General features: G+C 45.3%; 1 protein-coding gene across 2 annotated transcripts; it reads left to right on the top strand.

Moving 5' to 3' along the window:
• The first annotated feature begins 1,597 nt into the window (after positions 1-1,597).
• Positions 1,598-21,115, top strand: LOC136115094 (NAD-dependent malic enzyme, mitochondrial-like). Of its 2 annotated transcripts, none has more exons than XM_065860991.2 (16): positions 1,598-1,725; positions 5,461-5,591; positions 10,605-10,738; positions 11,330-11,479; positions 12,855-12,930; positions 13,375-13,536; positions 13,710-13,813; positions 14,117-14,226; positions 15,348-15,445; positions 15,690-15,803; positions 15,889-16,003; positions 16,473-16,615; positions 18,000-18,102; positions 18,517-18,587; positions 19,114-19,212; positions 19,528-21,115. In XM_065860991.2, the coding sequence occupies exons 2-16, from the start codon at positions 5,484-5,486 to the stop codon at positions 19,675-19,677; spliced, it is 1,737 nt and encodes a 578-aa protein (XP_065717063.1). In that variant the 5' UTR covers positions 1,598-1,725; positions 5,461-5,483; the 3' UTR covers positions 19,678-21,115. The 2 variants fall into 2 exon arrangements, with proteins under 2 accessions (XP_065717063.1, XP_065717065.1); XM_065860993.2 differs by having other exon boundaries at positions 1,604-1,740.
• The last annotated feature ends 332 nt before the right edge of the window (positions 21,116-21,447 follow it).

Below are 21,447 nucleotides of genomic sequence, written 5' to 3' on the forward strand. Positions count from 1 at the left end.
TACCAGGTCCAGGTTGGGGTATCAGGTCCAGTTTGGGTCACCAGGTCCAGGCTGAGTTATCAGGTCCGGGCCGGGTTATCAGGTCCAGGTTGGGGTATCAGGTGCGGGTTGGGGTATCAGCTCCAGTTTGGGGTATCAGGTCTGGGTTGGGGTATCAGGTAGAAGGCTGATCCGTATCACAACCTCACTCCATGATGCTGCCGCCCACCTGCAGAAGATTAAGATTCGTTAAGATGCAAACCACGATCCAGAGCTCCTCCCCACACCAACCTACCACTTGAAATATTCCGATCGGGACCAAAGTCCAGATTTAGGAGAGAATTTAACCACTACCAACGGGCTGTTGGGAGAAAAACGCCGATGCACAAGATGCTGACGAGAAATGAAATCTCTCCCTCGTTATAAAAATTGCTTCAGATCCTGCAGCAAATCCCATTCCCTGGGGGGAAGGTTTTTCGTATTACGACACAGGTTTCGAGACAATTATTCTCTCCTGGGGAAGTTTATATTGCGGCAAGGCGTTGTTTATTCGTTAAGTTGGGCAAGATCTTCAGCCAGACTTAAATGTCAGGGCTTTACAGCAAGGCTGAGTTGAAAATGCAGAATATCAAGTGCAGAACATGCACTTCGCCATACGCCTCCAAATCAGTTCCTATAGCAACTCCGGAGCGACGCTTCTCTATATATCTAATGATTTATATCTCGTTAGGTGCCGGAAGAGAATTAACAGCTTTATCATTTTGGGTAAGCGGATATAATAGTTTGGGCTGAAGAGAAGGACAAAGTCTCAGGTGAGATGAGCGGTTGCATTTCTAACCATCGAACCTTTCGTTTCCAAACGCTGTATAATTTCAATTAAGTATTATTTCAATTAAGTATAATTTCAGTTAAGGTGAGACGGGTGTTAGGACAAATAGCCCTAAGTTATTATGAAAAATAAGGGTTTATTTCAGATTATGATTCCCTCTTTTTCTGAGGTGACCAATCCAACAAGGTTGGATGTAAAGTTCTTAAGCGGAGCAAGTTCACAACTTGAGGCTTGAAACATTCAGCAAATAAAGGTTGAGTTCAAAGGAGAATCACTTTAGAATAGCTCTGTAAAAAGAGCAATGTTCTGTGAATAATTTAGAATTTTAGCGTAGTTTTCCCAGGACAAATAGCGGATTCAATTGATTGGTGTCACAGCCTTGCTTTGGAAAAGCTCTTAAGCATCAGAAAGTCCATTATCTTGTACTTTGGAAACAGGATTTTTGACAAGATGTGTTCATATTATTGATTTTACTGTTTGTTTTATTGGGAGGGCCCCCAGTATTAAAGGTAAATGCGCTATATGCAGGACAACGGCCTTTCCTCGCTGTCCCTGTCCCCACAGGGTCCCCGTCCCCGAACAACCGCCATTCCCTCACACAACCCCCAAGCCCCGCCCGCTCCTCGCTGATTGGCCATCTGTCCCCTCTGTCAGGACGGGGAGCCGCGGGAAGGAAATCTCATTGGCTGAGCGCCGCTTTGGACCGGTGGGAATCCTCCTCCTCATTGGCTGCGCTGTCTTGTCAGTCACGGGGAACTCCCCGCCCTCCGGGGTGTCCCTCCCTGGTGCCTCCTTGTTTGCTCCATTCAGTGTTGGGTTCTGAGGCGGACGGAGCTCCGGCGGATGGAAGCCGCTGTTGCACAATAGAAACAGCTCCTCGGCCAGCATCACTCAGAGGGCAACAGCTGCAGGAGGAGGTAGATCCCGCTCTGGTAACCATTTTAAAATTGCAGTGGCGTACGGAAGGTTTCTCTTCCCACACGCGTATCCCGGGGGCGTTTTCTCCAGAGCCTTTGAAACGTCTCCCCCCTCCCCGGGCCCTGCGTGAGGAGACCCCGTTCTCTCGGTTTTCCCGGTCTCTCGGCGCCCCCGTTTTCTCGGTGCCCCCGTTCTCTCGGTGCCCCGGCCCTTGCGGGGGGCAGGACCGGGCGGGCCCGGCCGTGGGGCGGCCCGGTCCCGCCGGGAGGGGCCGCGGGGAGCGAGGAGCCGGAGGATGGAGGGAGCTCCGTGTCCCCTGCCGCCCATTGAGGTCACACCAAAGCAGCAACTCGCCCTTTCCCACCCCCCCAAACCCCGTTTTTTGGGGTTCGGCCTGTTGCGGGGAACCCCCCCAGGGGGACACCGGGACCCGCTGCCCTGGGCCCGGCAGGTGGGAAGCACCAAGGGCTGTTGTTTCGCTTTGGGAGAAACAGGCCGTGAGTCGCTTTACCCGCTCTGTGTTTACCAACTGTCAAAATGGGTGACAAATTCCACCACCACCCTCAGAGAACAAACCCGAGTCCCCACATCCCCAGCTCCTCAACGCCGAACTCTCATGGCCTTAAAACCTATAAAATCAAAAGTTGCCAAGCGCCAGAGCTGCCGGTGTGGCGGCCGAAGGGGAAACGCCGCCTGGTATTTGTAGTTGATATTTATTTGAGACCCGTGGTCCTCGGGTTTTGCGGCTTGTTCGAAGAAGCTGCTGTTGGAAATGCTGTTGTCGAGGGTCCGGTAAATGGGCCCTGGTGTGTTATGTTGTGGCCCAAATCTTTAAATACTTGGAGAACAAAACATACGGCAGTTTGGATAAAGGGGTTGATAAAACAGGATGCTCTTGCGGCCGAGCTGGTTGTTAATTATCTTTGTGTTCTTAATTCCAACAAGTTAGTGAACAGCGAAGAGAAATTATATATATATATATATACACCAAGAGATTTGAAACTGCAAGTAATCTGGGTGTGAATGCTGTTTGCTCTATAGAAATTTACTCAGCATTTATTTGGAGAGCAAACGTGCGTTCCCTTCCCAGGATGAAAATTCTGTGTTAGCAGCGTGAATGCAGACAAGATTTATAGGTGGTTTGATCCGTAAACTAAGAAAGAAGCCGCCAAAACGCGTGGTCGTGCGGCGTATTTCAGTGTGTACTCATTCAACGTTCGTCCTTACTCCTGGTGGCAGCACCTTTATCGCAACGGGAGGAGCTGGTAACTTGTTATGTCTACGTAGTTTTTCAGATTCTTCTGGGATTTAAGCAGGAAGTTTTTAGGAGTCCAACCTTTAGTGAGGTTTATAGGGGGTTGACAGGTTTATATGTCGCTAAAGGTGATTAATTCTGAATAAGCCAGCAGCTCGTGCTTATGGCTGAGGATTCTCCCTTTTGTAAGCGTGTTGGAACATCCTCATTTCTCTCTTATATCCGAAACAATCTGGATTTTGTGATAACTCTAATACAGGTGGTTACAATTCTCTGGAATAAAGCGGCTTTCTGTTTATTTCCTCATCTTTCCGAGGATTCTGCAGGAAAGGCTTTTGTCCTGTGTATGTAGATGCATTCACCTTTACAACTGGGAGTGGAATATTTCAACCCTCAAGTTGTGAACTTATTCACTTAAGAACTTTCCAAGCGACTTTTCTCCTTGTTGAATCAGTTCCCTCAGAATAAAAGGGAAGAAAAGCAGTTTCAATATGACCCGCTTACCATTACCAAGCATTTTGTTCCTTATAACAGATCTCAAGGTACGTTAGAAACATCATTTAAAATGAGTTTGCACAGGGATGCTCCTGATATAAAACGGAATTATCCCCTTGATCGGCAAAGCACGGAGCGCAGGGAAACGTCGCTTTCTCGAAGCCAAAGTCTCATGGGGAGAGACGTTTCGAGCTAATGTAATAATTCTAACCTGCTTTATCATTCCTGAAGTGATGAAGCCAGCTCGCGTGTGCCTGCTTTGTGTCATACTTGGCTAGGCAAGGCTTGTCTCGTTATTAAAAGTTAATTAGAGAATAGAGCGCAGTGGTGCATCTACACCACAATTGGGATAGTATTACTGGATAGATTGATGTGGCTACAGTAGAGAAAATAATGTCTTTAAGCACCACTACAAAAGCTGTTTATTTACATAGGATTTCAGTGACATATATTTCAAGGCTGCAGAGTCATCAAGCGCAAGTTGCTGATGACAGATGCTGCTTAGAATTAAGGTATAATCCACAAACAGACCTCGCTTTAATCAGCGTCCCAACTCTGAGCGATATCCTGGGTGAAATTTCCCTTCCGAGCGGCTTTTGCCGTTTTCCCGGATCCAGAATTGCGGCAGCGAAACGTTTGCTCCTAGATAAGGGCGTTTGTGCACATTGGTGATGAGTTTGACCTGGCCAGATGCCTCCTGATAAGGCACAGACGCCACCCGTTGTCTGCTGGGCTGGAGAACTTAATTCACTTAAATCGCAACACAGCGTGGACGTGGTAATTAGCCAAAAATTAGCAGTTTGGTGGCTTGTTTAGTCCTTAATGTTGTCAAGCACTATGAGAAGAACATAATTCCTTATTCTGGTTGTGCTGACGTTTTGTAGCAGGAATTTTATTCCTCTTTCAATTCCTCTGCTTTCTTCCTAATTCCTTTTTCTTCTGCTTAAAGCACCACCGGCTCCATTCTGACCTCTACAAACCCCACCGTAAACCACTTAAAAACGCCAAGCGGCGTCACCCAACCCTTTAATCTCCTTAAAAACCTCCTTCTCGAGGCCTTAAATCCAAAGGGTTTGGGTGGGTGGCTCGTTCTTGTCACCACGCAGCTCTTGGCGCTTCAGTCTTTTTCTCTCGTTGATTAGAGAGTTAATCGATTAAACGAGGAGAAATCTGGGCCGCAGATGAAATGCTCATTAGTTGCGAGGAAGTAATTTGAATTTCATTAGAAGTAGAGAAGGTGTGGTGGTGCTCGGCCTACTTTTGGATACCTTGTTTAAGGTATTTTTGCTCACGACAAAACCCACCTTAACTAATGGGATACGGGCTGATTTTTCCTCCTCCGCTAATTACGCATCATTTTTAACCTCACATGTATGTATAGAGATGGATTCACGATCGCCTAACGATATCAAACCCAGAATTAAAACCACTTGCTTTTCCCATCCTGATTTTCAGCTGCCCTTAGTTCTGGTTGGGTTTAGGCCACTGTTGGCTGGTTTAAGCTGGAATTATCGTGTTAGAAGCAACATTTGTTTGGAGCGCTGGCAAGGTTTCCATCCCTCATGTCTCCACGCAGTAAATTAATGTTCTTAACCACAAAACAAAGAAACACAGCTTCTGGGTTTTCATTCTACATCCTGTTCTACTGTAGTTTGAATGTTATAATAACCGGAGTTTCTTTGCTTTCTCTTGCCCAGGCCACAAGGTTTCATTGCCCAGAGGCTACTGGAGCATCTTGGCTGCAATTTTCATGCCCAGGTCATCATGTCCTCCCCGGTATTTGAGCTGGTGCCAGTCGCACAGGTCACCACATTAATATTTGCTGGTGGAATTCGCTGTGGAATTACTCCCCATTGTCAAAACCTTCTCTTTTATTCCCTACAAGGCAATTTTGGGTTGTTATCACCATCACGAGCGTCTTATCCACCATCTTGAAAACCAAAGAGCAACGTGACTCTGAATTCTTCTCTCTTCCTTTTCCCAGGGGTGATAGGAAAGGAAGCAGCGATGTTTTCTCGCCTGCGAGCAGCCGCCGGTCCCTGCGCGATGGCGCGGCGCGGCACACACACCAAAGAGAAAGGCAAACCGCTGATGCTCAACCCGCGGACGAACAAGGTTCGTAGCGCCCTTACTTAATGGGGGCATGGCCTTCAACTCTGCCAGGGGAAATTTAGGCTGGAGATTAGAAAATTAAGCTGTATATTTGTCACAGAGAGAGTGGTCAGCATTGGAATGGCTGCCCAGGGAGGTACTGGACTCACCAGCCCTGGAGGTTTGTAAACTGAGATTGGCCATGGCACTTAGTGCCATGATCTGGTCAATGGACTTGAGTTGGACCAAGGCTTGGACTTGATCTCTGAGCTCTTTTCCAACCCAATCAATTCTGTGTGATTCTGTGTAATTCACAGCGATTTCCACCACCCGACCGCTTCTTTCTATCAAATGAAGAATTCTTGCTGCTCACCGGCATCGTTTTGGGGCTGGCGGAATCCAAGTCAAGCTTTAGAGGATGAAAAGCCTTAATTTCATAGCTTGCAATGGTTAATTGTGAATTCAGGCTTGCTTAGTGATAAAAGTTCGCCGCTCAGTCTGTGGCTGTGAATTGGGCCTGAGCCATATCAATAAAAAAACATCCCCATGCAGAGAGTCGGGCAGAGAGCATCTAAAAATAAGCCTTGAATGAAGCTTAGCTGGTAAATAAACATTATATTCATTCCATGCGTTGGAACTTCTCTTAGGAAAGTACATTTTGTATTCTTTCCCATCACAAAAGTGCTGTTTCCCCAATTTTTATCCCTTTAGAAATATCGAAACAATTAACGCGTAAACTAAACCTCATAAGAAACAAGACGAGGCCTTTTGATATTTGAGCTGAGCTGGCTAAAGTGACCAAGAGAGGTGACAAATTGAGCTGCCTCTAACAATATTTCCTGAGCTATGAGAGCTGGACTTGCATAACTTGATCCTTTTTTTTCTTAAATGTTTGACTCCAATGTGGGTTTTTTTGGCAAAAAATGATTCCCGAGTGTCCTGAAAAGACGAGGAAAATATAGATCTATAGTCACATTTCTTGCACGATGCCTCAATGCGCAAGTTGTGAATATAAAGAGCGAGCTGGGAATGTTAGAGCCCGCCTGCGAAAATCAAATGGGGATTCTCATGGAGGAAAGAAATAGATTGGTGTGATTTATCAGAGCATCTCGAGACTTTTTGGGGCTCTGAACAACTTGGCCATGCCAATTAAAATTATTTCAAACCCTGGAAGCTTTTTCCAGGTGCCGGTTGCGCAACAAACCCAATAAATGGTGCAAAGTGCTTTACCCTTTGTGTTCTCCTTGCTCACAGTGCGATATATATATAAAAAATATATATATTTTAATCCTTACCTGTCTTCTTCAGGTCTGTACTACACCTACATGGGTTGGTTGAGGTTTTTACGCTTGAAACTCAGTTTATTGTCAGGGCGGCTCGGAAAAAGGTCACGGGCTATATCGGTAACGCCCTTGATGTCGCAGCCAAACAATCGCAGGACACACTGTAACTGCATGGCTGGCACCCGCGCGTGTTTACTGTCTTCCACCATGTTTGATTCCTACAGGGATTCGAGTTACATTTCATTGGCTCCAGGACCTTTTATTCTGCTGACAGCATTTGGAGCTCGTTGGGCGTTTCGGATGCTCTTTGGACGATCTGATTTGCTTAGCGCCGGCAATTAAAATGTTATTTATGTAGCGATAATGCTGCAGCTTCTCACCCAAGGACAGGATTTCTTCTCCTAGATGATCCCTGACCCTTCGACCGTGAATGGTCTTGATCTTCACCCTGGGACATAATTCATAGGTTTAGTTTCTTTGTGCTTGCAGAAAATGAGTTGCTCTGAATAATTTGTGGCGCTGTCTGTATTTTAGCTGACGACTTTTCTACGTCTTATTTTCTACAATTAGTTCCGTTACCCCCTTTTCTATTACTCAATCCCTCAATACTCTTCGATTAGTTCGTTCTTTACTATTATTCCCCTTTACCCCCCAAATTTTTAGCTTCTTTAGGATTAAACACACATATACACAAATATTTCTATATATGCATATGCTTGGGCACTTGTGTGCAGGAATTCACGATCCATTTAATTCACTGGCGGGGTCACAAGCGGCGGTTTAATCCCAGAGAACCATCCCAGCTTATATAGACCATAAATCACAGTTTTATCCATATCATTCTGAGCTTCTTCAGCCCAATTTATTGTCATCTACACCTTCCTGAATACTTAGAAACGCTGCGAGATTAAATCGTTTAATTGTTCTATTAATGAAGATGGACGCGACTTCTCTGACTTCTGATTCAGATTAAAAACGCAACGAAAATAAAACCAACCCAAAGCTCAAGCGAGTTGGACAAAATCAATAGGATAGAGCTTGAAATCCCATCAATTGCTCATCAAGAAAGATCCTGGAAAGTGCTAGAAATCGAAGATTTACATTGAATTTCGAAAGGTAGAGATCTGCGCGCTTTGAAAGGGAATTACATTCGGAAAGACGGGACTGTTTAATCTGTAACCGGCTTTTATCGCCTCGCTGAAAAGGTGCCATAAGTGCCAAAGGTAGCGGGTAATATTGGGCCTCGTTGAACTGGATTAGTTAAGTCCGGTTTTGGGTTTTTGTACTGATTTATAGGTGGTTCCACACATCCGGAGGTGGTAAAAGAACCGGTGGTGGTTTTGCTTGTAGAGATCTTGAAAGGTTGAATAACAGATTGAATCATCCAAACCCTCTGGTATATATATGATTCTGTTTTGGGAATAATAAAGATATGAAATTGAATTTAAAAAATGAAGGAGGGGAGAAATCAGAGATTTCCAAATTCTATACTGAGAAACGTCTCTGGTTGAGAGAACAAATACAGCTTTGATTTATATGAGTGAACTTTATTAATCTGCGGTGGAGACGTGTTGTGCAATAGTGAACTTTGGGGTTTAACAGGAAGAAGCGGAGTCGAGAGACGAAGCAGCTCAAAATCCACCATCAAATTGACTTTATGCTTAGGATCAAAGCCTGCGATTTGCTGCTGAATATAACAACGATTAGAAGTTCTATGAGAACAATTTGCTTGACCAACGGCATTGACTTTTATGAGGACATAACAAGATGGATGGATGATGGCAGAGCGGTGGACGTGGTCTACCTTGACTTGAGTGAGGGATTTGGCACAGTGTCCCACAGCATCCTCACAGCTGAACTGAGGGAGTGCGGTCTGGATGAGCGGGGAGTGAGGTGGAGTGGGAACTGGCTGAAGGGAAGAAGCCAGAGAGTCGTGGGCAATGGGGCAGAGTCCAGTTGAGGCCTGGATGCAGTGCAGTGCCTCAGGGGGCAGTGCTGGGGCCGCTATTGTTCAATATATTCATCAACGATTTGGACATTAAGTGTAGAGTCTTGAATGTGGGCAGGAACAACCCCAGGTTCCAGTGTAAGTTGGGGAATGAGCTGTTGGAGAGCAGTGAAAAGGGAGCTGGGGGTCCTGGGGCCAGCAGGGTGAGCATGAGCCAGCACTGGGCCCTTGTGGCCAGGAAGGCCAATGGTACCTGGGGTGGGTTAGAAGGGGGTGGTCAGTAGGTCAGAGAGGTTCTCCTGCCCCTCTGCTCTGCCCTGGGGAGACCACCCCTGGAATCTTGTGTCCAGTTGTGGCCCCTCAGCTCCAGAAGGACAGGGAACTGCTGGAGAGAGTCCAGCGCAGCCACCAAGATGCTGAAGGGAGTGGAGCATCTCCCGGGTGAGGAAAGGGTGAGGGAGCTGGGGCTCTGGAGCTGGACAAGAGGAGACTGAGGGGTGACTCATTCATGGGGATCAATATGGAAAGGGGGAGTGTCAGGAGGATGGAGCCAGGCTCTTCTGGGTGACAACCAATGACAGGACAAGGGGTAATGGGTTCAAACTGGAACACAAGAGGTTCCACTTAAATATGAGAAGAAACTTCTTCCTGGTGAGGGTGTCAGAGCCTGGCCCAGGCTGCCCAGGGGGGTTGTGGAGTCTCCTTCTCTGCAGACATTCAAACCCGCCTGGACCCCTTCCTGTGGAACCTCAGCTGGGTGTTCCTGCTCCATGGGGGGATTGCACTGGATGAGCTTTCCAGCTCCCTTCAACCCCTGACATTCTGGGATTCTGTGATTATATCTTCCCTAAACCACTTGCTTTGCGTAGCAGAGTTCGGTTCGGACCAAACCGAGCTCTCAGCGCCAGTAAAAACTGTGGATTAAAAGCCTCCGATGCGATGATTCCGTTTGAGCTCGTCTTAACTAAACCTGTCAACGCTTTGTTTTACTCACCTTATTTTTTAATTTCTGGTTGCAATTAATGTCTCCGTGTGTCTGAACGAATTCATTTGCGGCCTTTGAAGCGCGCTGGGTTTTCTCTTCCGTCCGCCTTTGAGAGGACACCTGGTTTTTCTGAGCTGTAAAGAGGATTAAGGAAATTAATTGCAGTGAAAGTCGGTGGGTAACGCTAAGAGAAAGGACACCTTGTACTGCGGGTCAAAGGACACCAAAAAGTGACTTAAATTGAAATTATTACAGTATTACAACTTAATACCACTTGAAAATCCACTGTGGTTCATGTTCTTGTAGCTCTGAAAACCCAGGTTGTCTGTAGACTGGAAAAATGGGAATCAACTAAATAAAGATGGGGAGTTAATATGGAAGAGCAGCTGGATGGCTGCGTAATGGAAACAATATTAAAAATGATTTAAATAAGCAAAGAGAAACATTCTATACGAATCATTAATCTCTTTAATGATATTTTTTCCAAAGGAGTAATTTTATTAGTTCAAAACCAGTCAAATACGCTGATTTATATGAAGCAGAGCCTCCAAACTTGAGATTTATTATGACGAGCGTGATACAAATACATGGGAAAGTCTCTTCAAACAGAAGTGAAAATATATAATAATGTCTGTTTTAATTCTATATTTAATGATAAAGGTTGATATAAAGGTCAACCTTTTGTATCTTATATATAAATATATGTATTATTTTTTATGATGGGGCACCTGCCATGAGAAGAGGACGCAGCGGCTGGTCAGAAATAGCAAATACAAATAGATTCTAATTAGAAACGCTAATTATTTCTCTCTCGTTGGCAGGGCATGGCCTTCACGTTACACGAACGGCAGATGCTCGGCTTACAAGGGCTCCTACCTCCTAAAATAGAGACGCAAGACATCCAGGCCTTACGCTTCCATAAGAATTTGGCCAAAATGACGGACCCCTTGGAAAAGTAAATGGAAATTGTGTTAAATTATAACACGAGGATGATCAACCGAGGTTTTTATGCCCTCGTTGGCATTTGTAGTTGGAGGTTTCATCAATCGTGCATATTGATCCCATTAGGAGGGAATTACAGGGTTAGAATTTGGAGTCTTGCGAGGTGTAATTTATTAATATCAATTAATTTTGTTGTTTCTTGATTTCGTGAAAGGATTTTGAGTATTTTATCAGGTCAGCAAAGCTGAGCATGAATTGATAGATGATATATTCATAGGTAAATTAGAAAAATGCGGCTTTAACTTACACACCAAAGTCCTTCAAAAGGAGTTAATTTGTATTATAACTGGGTGAATTTTAAGGTTAACGGGACCAGACTTCTTTTGGATGACAAATTTTTCCGCTGATCATTGTTTTTAACAGTAACGAGACTCCCAAGCACATCCCGCAATAAATCCATGCGTTATCTTTATTATATCGCATTATCGCAATGCCTGTTGATGCATTAAGCATGCGTGGTGTGTCATAACCAGTGCTTTTTGTTTTAAATAAGCATAAACGTGAACTAAATTGGGGGTTTTTTGTTGGTTTTTCTTGATTTCAGGTATATCTACATCATGGGAATCCAAGAAAGGAATGAAAAATTGTTCTATAGGGTATTACAAGACGATATTGAGCGGTTAATGCCGATTGTATACACACCAACTGTAGGCCTGGCCTGCTCCCAGTATGGACACATCTTCAGGAGACCAAAGTAAGCATAACATATATATCTTGCTTATCGCTTCTTTTTTTTTGCTTGTAAATGTTTTATTTTCATGTGGATTCGGTTACACAATAGTTGTGCCAATTTGGGGAAGGAACACGAGCACGCACAAACCCCTATGGCGGATTTGCTGGAGGAAGCTCAGCTTAAACGCGGTCCCAGCACAATCAAAGCCACGACCGACGTGTTTCTGCTGATGACAAAGGGTCCCAGGGCTGGAGAGATTCTTGGGATGCTCTGCAGTCAATCAGAGAATCGTTAAGGGTGGAAAAGACCATTAAGATCATCGAATCCAACCATTAACCCAACATAACCATGGCCCTAAGCACCACATAGAATCATTTAGGGTGGAAAAGACCTTTAAGATCATCAAATCCAACCATTAACCCAACACAACCGTCTCCCTAAGCACCACATAGAATCGTTTAGGTTAGAAAAGACCCTCAAGATCATCAAATCCAACCATTAACCCAACACAACCATGACCCTAAGCACCACATAGAATCGTTTAGGTTGGAAAAGACCTTTAAGATCATCGAATCCAACCATTAACCCAACACAACCATGGGCCTAAGCACCACATAGAATCGTTTAGGGTGGAAAAGACCTTTAAGATCATCAAATCCAACCATTAACCCAACACAACCGTCTCCCTAAGCACCACATAGAATCGTTTAGGTTAGAAAAGACCCTCAGGATCATCAAATCCAACCATTAACCCAACACAACCGTCTCCCTAAGCACCACATAGAATCGTTTAGGTTAGAAAAGACCCTCAAGATCATCAAATCCAACCATTAACCCAACACAACCATGACCCTAAGCACCACATAGAATCATTTAGGGTGGAAAAGACCCTCAGGATCATCAAATCCAACCATTAACCCAACACAACCATGGCCCTAAGCACCATGTAGAATTGTTTTGGTTGGAAAAGACCCAACACCACTAAACCATGGAACCACAGAATCGTTCTGGTTGGAAAAGACTCTCAAGATGGAGTCCAACCATAACCCAACGCTAAACCACATCGCTGAGAACCTCGTGTGTGTTTATTTTCAACCTCTCCAGGGATGGTGACTCCAGCACTGCCCTGGGCAGCCTGTTCCAATGCCCAACAGCCCTTTGGGGAAGGAATTATCCCAAATTTCCAACCTCAACCTCTCCTGGAGCAACTTGAGGCCATTTCTTCTCATCCTGGTCTTTGTTCCTTGGGAGCCGAGCTCACTAAGCCAGGCTTAGGATTGTGTTCCTTTCTCATACCCTTCCAGGGGGGCGTTTGCTCTTTGACGTTCAGTTAAATGAAGAAAACTGAAGTTTCTAATCATCACCTATAAAATATTTCTTGGTTTCTTTCTTTCAGAGGATTATTTATTTCGATCTCAGACAGAGGCCATATAAGGTCAATTGTGAACAACTGGCCGGAGAACGACGTCAAGGTACCACCGTTTAATATCTTTTTAATTGTCGTTTTTAATCTCAGTTGAGCTTCTTAAGCTTCGTTAGTATTTGACGCAAGTGTAAATACTAAATAATGCATTGATTATGGCATCTAATGAAGTTAATAATCAACACGTGCCATTAAAATTTGTATGACCCAGTTGGGTCGAGAAGCACAAAGGGAGATGAGGTGAGTGATGCTGATTTGAAACTTTTAATGACATTTTAAATTTAGAAATAGAAATCCTAAACCCAACTTAATAGACTTTAACATTCAGCATTATTGCTTCGAGTAAAATATTCCTTGTAATCTATTATTTGGCTGTATAAACTGTAAATTATTATTTGACTGTATAAACGTACCTGAATTTTCACCTGGAAAGAACCCACAATTGATATCGCTCTGAAGTTTATAAATGTATAACCCTACCTTTTGTTTTCAGGCCGTCGTCGTCACCGATGGAGAAAGAATATTGGGTCTTGGAGACCTCGGCGTGTATGGGATGGGAATTCCGGTGGGAAAACTGTGTTTGTATACGGCCTGTGCGGGAATTCATCCAGATAAATGCCTGCCCGTCTGCATCGACGTCGGAACGGATAACACCGTGAGTTCGGGATCGAAAACCGGTTAATTTGTCAGCGGAATGCTGTGTTTGGGAGTCGTTTAAACGCTGGAACGCTGTGAAATAGGCCGACTTGGCTTTAAGAAACTGTTGCAAAGGTGTTACGGTGAACTCCGCTTAGCGTATCGAGCGATCTTCGTTTTCTTCTCTTTCAGACGCTCCTAAAAGATCCGTTTTACATGGGCCTGTACCAAAAAAGGGATCGCTCGCAGGTCTACGATGACCTGATTGATGAATTTATGGAAGCCATTACAGACAGGTACAACACTGAATATTCTACATGGAATTATGGCCAAAACTGCTGGGAGGTAAAGAATAAATAACACATCGGCCTTGAAATAATCATTTAAGAAATAAGGGTAAGACTAGAAGTCAAAAGACGTGGCTCTGTAGTGATTTTCCATGACCTGGAACGTGCTTATAGTTAAATATTCACAGAATGGAGCTGTTTGAAGCAGGGAAAGGCCTGAGGGCGTCCTCTTTCCAAACGTGCAGGGTTTATTTTAAAAGGGTTGTGTTTCTTTACGTCTTTGGTGATGGGAATATTTGCCCCGTTGCGTAGGTACGGCCAGAACACGCTCATCCAATTTGAAGACTTCGGAAACCACAACGCTTTCCGGTTTTTAAGAAAATACAGGGAGAAATATTGTACCTTCAACGACGATATTCAAGGTATGTCCTTTATATCTGACACAGCAGAGGCTGTGCTGCCATCCAGAGACCTGGGCAGGCTGGAGAGTTGGGTGGGAAAAATGGAATGGAATAGAACAAGGGCAAGTGTAGAGTCTGGAATGTGGGCAGGAACAACCCCAGGTTCCAGTGTAAGTTGGGGAATGAGCTGTTGGAGAGCAGTGAAAAGGGAGCTGGGGGTCCTGGGGCCAGCAGGGTGAGCATGAGCCAGCACTGGGCCCTTGTGGCCAGGAAGCCAATGGTACCTGGGGTGGGTTAGAAGGGGGTGGTCAGTAGGTCAGAGAGGTTCTCCTGCCCCTCTGCTCTGCCCTGGGGAGACCACACCTGGAATCTTGTGTCCAGTTGTGGCCTCTCAGTTCCAGAAGGACAGGGAACTGCTGGAGAGAGTCCAGCGCAGCCACCAAGATGCTGGAGGGAGTGGAGCATCTCCCGGGTGAGGAAAGGCTGAGGGAGCTGGGGCTCTGGAGCTGGACAAGAGGAGACTGAGGGGTGACTCATTCATGGGGATCAATACGGAAAGGGGCAGTGTCAGGAGGATGGAGCCAGGCTCTTCTGGGTGACAACCAGTGACAGGACAAGGGGTAATGGGTTCAAACTGGAACACAAAAGGTTCCGCTTAAATATGAGAAGGAACTTGTTCCTGGTGAGGGTGTCAGAGCCTGGCCCAGGCTGCCCAGGGAGGTTGTGGAGTCTCCTTCTCTGCAGACATTCAAACCCGCCTGGACACCTTCCTGTGGAACCTCAGCTGGGTGTTCCTGCTCCATGGGGGGATTGCACTGGATGAGCTTTCCAGGGCCCTTCAACCCCTGGCATTCTGGGATTCTGTGATCCTTCATATATATGCGAAAAACGTGTGTAAAACCATAACGTGCCAAGGTTCCCCATGTCCCTTTCTGCCTGACTGCTCTCCAGCCACTCTGTGCAGCCTGGAGCGCTGCAGAGGGTTCTTGGGCCAAAGTGCAGGACCCACCACTTGGCCTTGGTGAACTTCATCCCATTGGAATCCAGATCCCTCTGCAGAGCCCTCCTGCCTTCCAGCAGCTCCACGCTCCCTCCCAACTTGGTGTCAGCAGCAAATTTGCTGATCTGTTGTGTTTTTCCAGGGACGGCGTCAGTGGCCTTGGCGGGACTGTTGGCAGCACAGAAAGCCACGGGAAAACCACTTGCGGAGCAGAAAGTGCTGTTCCTTGGAGCAGGAGAGGTGGGTTTGCTTAAAACCCTAGAACAGCAAGACATTAAACTGGAAATATTCTGATTCTATAGGATTTCTGGACATTCACAGCCTGAATTCCGTGGCAGAACGTTGCCGAAATACATTAACACAAGGCATTAAATGCATCGGGGAGAGAAACACAAAGTGGTTAAATGATTTTTGTGGGGTTCATAACCAGCTAACAAACCTCTTTTGTGACTCGTTCGAAACCAAAAGTCCTTTTATCCCCAAGGCCGCCCTGGGAATCGCGAACCTCATCGTTATGGCGATGGTGGAAAGCGGAGTTTCCGCTGACGAAGCCTACGGGAGAATCTGGATGTTCGACAAATACGGTTTACTGGTTCAGGTAGGGCCGCATTGTGCCTTGAAATGACCACATTACGCTGCTTTCTGTGTCCCCATCACATAAATAATCGCCTTTTTATCCACAGGGCCGAGAACAAAAGGTCGATTCCAATCAAGAACCATTTACGCATCCGGCTCCAGAGCAGATACCAAAGACATTTGTGGAGGCGGTGAATGTACTTCGGCCTTCGGCTATCATCGGTAAGTAAGGTTATTTTTGTTTCTGCGTTGCCATCGTTTGCTTGATTAAATTTGCAGTTGGCTTTTCCTGGCAGAATCTGGAAGGAGATATATCATACCTATTAAACCACTGCCATATTGATTTATAACAGAGGTCAGATAGGATTACAGGTATTTCTTGGTACAACTCTGATTTATTTGGAAAATAAAAGGGTTTGGGGTGAGTAACTACCGTGAATTTGTGACCTTTTATCTGCGTTTGTACCTATGTGGGGTCAGAAATACCCATAACACCCAACTAAAGATGGGGAGAGCCTGGAGTTCCCGCTTGCTTACCCAGAGCAGCGATAAGCGTTCTTTACACCGATTAATCCCCAAAAATCATATAAAATAATGCTTCATTCCAAGTCTTTAAGGGTGGCATGAAGTGAATCTACTGTCACCTATCCCGAGGGGGTGATATATTGATTCTATTTTACTTTTGCTTCAGGAGTGGCGGGAGCTGGGCGGCTCTTCTCACAGGACGTAATTAAAGCGATGGCCTCTATTAATGAGCGCCCCATAATCTTTGCGCTGAGTAACCCCACGGTGAAAGCGGAATGCACAGCAGAGGAAGCGTATACGTTCACAGAGGTATGTCGCGTTTAGAAACGTCCTCCTCTTGCGATAGAACTCTTTGCCGAGCGGCAGAACGCAAGAACTCGAATGATTTTATTATTACGCGGGCTTGCTGACAGAATAATGCAGAGGTTTCTTGGCTTCTGGCAAAAAGAAATGGAGGTGGTTTGAAAAGAAGTGTTGATTTTCAAAGAGTGATGTTTCGCTGAGTCCCTTCTCCCAAGGAACAAGTGGCAGGATGAGAGGGAACAGCTCAAAATGGCGGCACCAGAATCACCTCAGGGCTCAAAATGGCGGAACCAGAACCACCTCAGGGCTCAAAATGGTGGCCCTGGGGGCACCAGAATCACCTCAGGGCTCAAAATGGTGGCACCAGAATCACTTCAGGGCTCAAAATGGCAGCACCAGGGGCACCAGAATCACCTCAGGGCTCAAAATGGTGGCACCAGAATCACCTCAGGGCTCAAAATGGCGGCACCAGAATCACCTCAGGGCTCAAAATGGCAGCACCAGAATCACTTCAGGGCTCAAAATGGTGGCACCAGGGGCACCAGAATCACCTCAGGGCTCAAAATGGCAGCCCTGGGGGTACCAAAATCACCTCAGGGCTCAAAATGGCGGCACCAGAATCACCTCAGGGCTCAAAATGGCAGGACCAGAATCACCTCAGGGCTCAAAATGGCAGCACCAGAATCACCTCAGGGCTCAAAATGGTGGCACTGAAGGAGACCAGCAGCGCTATCAGACCAGCCTCATTATTTCTCGCTGTTTTTACAGTAAATGAACAGGTGTAATTTTATTCCAGGCCTTATTAATAAATTCTGTACCGTCGCTGGCTCTTCAGGCTTTTCTCCATATCTAATGTGTATTTTCATAATGCAACATAGCTTACCCATAGTTCACCCTTTAAAATTAATGATGTTCTTCCCTTAATTACTTAGCAAACCCTCAGTGACTTGACTTTGTTATTTAACTAATAAAGTTTATCAGCCCCGTGTGTCTCCAGGCCTTAGGAACAGCCTAATCCTGACCGATAGAAAACCTTAGGCTAAAAGAATCTTCGGAAGTCAGTAAGGAAACTAAAATATTATCACTTATCTTTTATTCCTTATTATTTTTCCACTAGATGGCACCTGTAAAACCCCGACGATGCTTTAGCGCCGTTGGGTATCGCGTGGCCTTTGGTTGTGTTGTCTTTTGGTCCTTGAGCTTTGGTTGAGGGTTTATTTGACGCTCCAAATTCTCCGTTTATTTGAATATTTCATACTGATTAAACCCCTTTTTCACAAGAAGGGTAAATAGACCCTTCATACAGTCCCTATGGTGGTGGGGCTTGTGGTCGATTGATGCTTTTAATCATGGTTTAACACACAAATACTTGATTTCTTTGGATCCTTAGGGCCGTTGCTTGTTTGCCAGTGGCAGCCCCTTCGAGCTGGTGACTCTGCCGGACGGACGGACCTTCAAACCAGGCCAAGGAAACAATGCTTATATATTTCCAGGTAATAAATAGAATGATCTTTAAATCTTGAATCTCAGGCTATTCGCACCTTTTGGGTTCCGTTGCTATATTAGGAACGGTTAGCGGAGCAGCATGAAGAGGCCTTCCCAACATTTAAAGCCGAGAACTCAAATCAGAATAAATGAAGGAATATAAGGATGGATGTGACATGCACACAGCGAGCTCACTAAAACAACAGTGTTTCATATTAAAGGTTTTGAAAGTGCTGCATTTTGGGTTCTCCTACATATTTTAGGGGAAGAGGGAGAAAACAGACGTCAGAATCACAGATTTAAGGGACCACGAGGTCCGACCTTTGGTAGCCAAAGCCTGACCTAGACAAAAATAACACTTTAGGTGACTCGCAGCATCTCGGCTGCGTATTTGGCCCTAATTGGTGCTAATTGTATTGCAGGTGTGGCTCTGGCCGTGATCCTCAGCAGCGTGCGACACATTAGCGATAAGGTTTTCCTAGAGGCCGCTAAGGTAAGCGTGGCAGCAGAACACGCTGCGGCACGATGGGCCGAAGCGTTGGGGTTTCCCGTTGGTTTTATCGCCCCTCGGTGAAAACCAAATAGATTTTGGGTGCAAAATAGCAGCTTCCATTGCAAATTTCATTTAGAAACTGAATAGGAAATGTTGCGATACGTCCGTCGCCACCTCCTCCCGCCCATTGCTGGGTTTGGGGATGATGGTGTGGTCGTGGTCGCATCCTCTCCTGCTTTTCTGTTCCGGAGCGGGAGGACCCACCACATGGAAATACAACCAAATCAACTGGGCAAACACACATTAATCTTATATTCATCTCATTTTCATGGTTACGGGTAGTTCATCCTCCAAAAAACTAGTGTTTTATCTTCATCAATTTGCCGATATCACACATCTTCGAGAATGCTGAGCTGCGTTATTCGAGTGCTTTCAGAGCGCTATGATACTACCAACATGTTTTTTAGCGTCTTATCGATCTCGTTTGGAATTCAACCGCTAGAACCTGGTTGTTTTTCAACCTCAGGCCTTGGCAGAGCAGTTGACGGATGAAGAACTCGCCCAAGGCAGACTTTACCCTCCGCTGTCGAATATCAGGGAAGTTTCTATTTATATTGCCGTTAAGGTGAGTGCGAACCATAAAAGCGAACTCTCCTAAAGCGTTTGACGCGTCCATTAACTCGCTGAATTGCACGGTAAAAACCTTGGGTGCGAAACACCCTGTTCTTTATGCCTTTGATAAGTGACGCCGATAAAAACCACGTGTTTATTGGCTGCTTCTGGTTGGCGACGGACCCAAATTACCGTGTTTTGATGAACGGGATTAAGTTGTCCGCTCCCTCATAAGACATTCAGGAATGGTAAAAACACTTTACCATTTGTCTTTATCCACCCTAAACATCGAAAGGCACAAACTTGCCCACTGGTTTTAACTTTTCAGGTGATGGAGTTTTTATACGCAAACAACATGGCTTTCCATTACCCCGAGCCTGCAGACAAGAACCGTTACATTCGCTCCAAGGTTTGGACCTACGAATACGAATCCTTCATGCCGGACGTGTACGACTGGCCCGAATCGAAGGTTCACTGATGGCAAGATCGCGCTCCTCAGGCTGTATCTTCTAACTCTGCAGGGATCCCTTTTTCAGACCAATTCAAATCATGAGCTTTGAGTCCTGTAATTTATTCTGCCTCATTTTGTTGGCTTATTTCCCCTCGTTTTTCACCCGCCGTAATCTCTCCCTATCATAACATCGGTCACAGGAATGAGAGCGCTCTCCAAAATTAACTTAAATTACAACACGGCGTTTCTAGCTTAGACCCCACACTAAAGAATTCCACGAATATTTTAGCGTTTGATGATGAACCATAGATTTCTTCCTGCTTTTAATAATCCGTCTTCTCACGATCCGGCTGTTGTCAGGCTGCGTTTTCCGTGACGTCGCCGTTATCCGAAAAACGAGCGAAAAAAGAGACGCTTAAGATAAATTGAATAAGCTGATGAGCTTTTCGTTTTGTCCGATGTTTAAAATGCCCGTGTCCACATCTCCCTCTTTCTTTGGCTGAGTTTTGAGGAGCAGCGCCATGTTCACATGGAGAATCGGCAGCGTTTTCATCGTCCCGTAATCAGGATAAATGATCCTTGGAAAGCTTGCAAATTATATCAATCCCTTAATAGCTCTGAACAACAAAGCTCCGTCGTGTAATTATACCACGTAAAGGCAGGATCCGGAGTAATCTATGCAGATCCTTGAGGGGTTTTCTGTGATGGACTCCAAGGTGATTTACCAACCTTTTTGGTGGTTTATTCGTTACTTTTTTCAAGGTTCTGTTTCTAAATTGGTTTCTCGCGCAATGTTTTAATACCAAAAGCTCCTCAATGCACTCGCTGCGTCGAATAAACACCCCCCCCGTTTTAAAATGATGTTTGCGTGCTAGATAAAAACCATTTGGGAAGGCTGATTGTCTAAAGAGGTAGAGAAATAGCCATGTGGGGAGAAAGGCCGCGTATCGAAACTGTGGTAAAGCGCTGTCCGACGGGGCTCCAAATCCATCGGGCAACCTACGCCATTTGCAACTTGTATATGTAAGTATATGTACAACAAAAAAAGACCAACACACATATGTTTTTACAAAGAATGCTTCTTTTTTTCATCTATTTTTGCTACGTCTGCTTTGTATCGTATTGAAATCTGTGGTCTTCCGGAGCAACTATTTATTTCGTGTATAACTTCTTGTTACCTCCTGAAAGTTCAGCTCTAGCTGAAGCCCGTTGCGTTTTGTCCGTGGAGTTCGCATCGTTGGCTTCAAATCTATTACAACGCACATTTCTTCGTTTCTGCCGACGCACTAATTAGGCAGATGAGTAACGAAAATACCCCATGCACTGATGTGGTGGCCCGGCTGAGAACGATCGCAGAGGCCGGGCGATCGGTCCGTGAATATAACACTGTCTTACGAAATAAAAATCTGCATCCATTTATTCAGTTTGATGATTTTTCCTAATAAAATCCATCGATTCATCTTCATTTGTGTGGCTTCTTCAGCTCTAATTAAGCTCTGGATTAATTGCTAGCGCTGCCGCTTAGCGACGAACCGCCGTATCCTTTTTCTGCTTGCTTAACCTGATTTCTATTTGCTGGTTTATTCCAAAGCGTTTTCCCATCTTTATTGATACAGAAAATTCTCTTAGCGATGCATTTTGTAACGTTACGCAATATAAGTTCAACTTCTATCGTTCTGCATAAAATAAACCACCTAAAGGATGAGTAGATTTTAACTCTTCACCCAACCGTGGTGACTTTTGTCCTCCGAACGGTGTAGAAATCTATATTCCACGTCTCTTCGATGAGGAAACTTC

Source organism: Patagioenas fasciata, chromosome Z (genome assembly GCF_037038585.1).
Source record: "Patagioenas fasciata isolate bPatFas1 chromosome Z, bPatFas1.hap1, whole genome shotgun sequence".
Classification (NCBI taxonomy): domain Eukaryota; kingdom Metazoa; phylum Chordata; class Aves; order Columbiformes; family Columbidae; genus Patagioenas; species Patagioenas fasciata.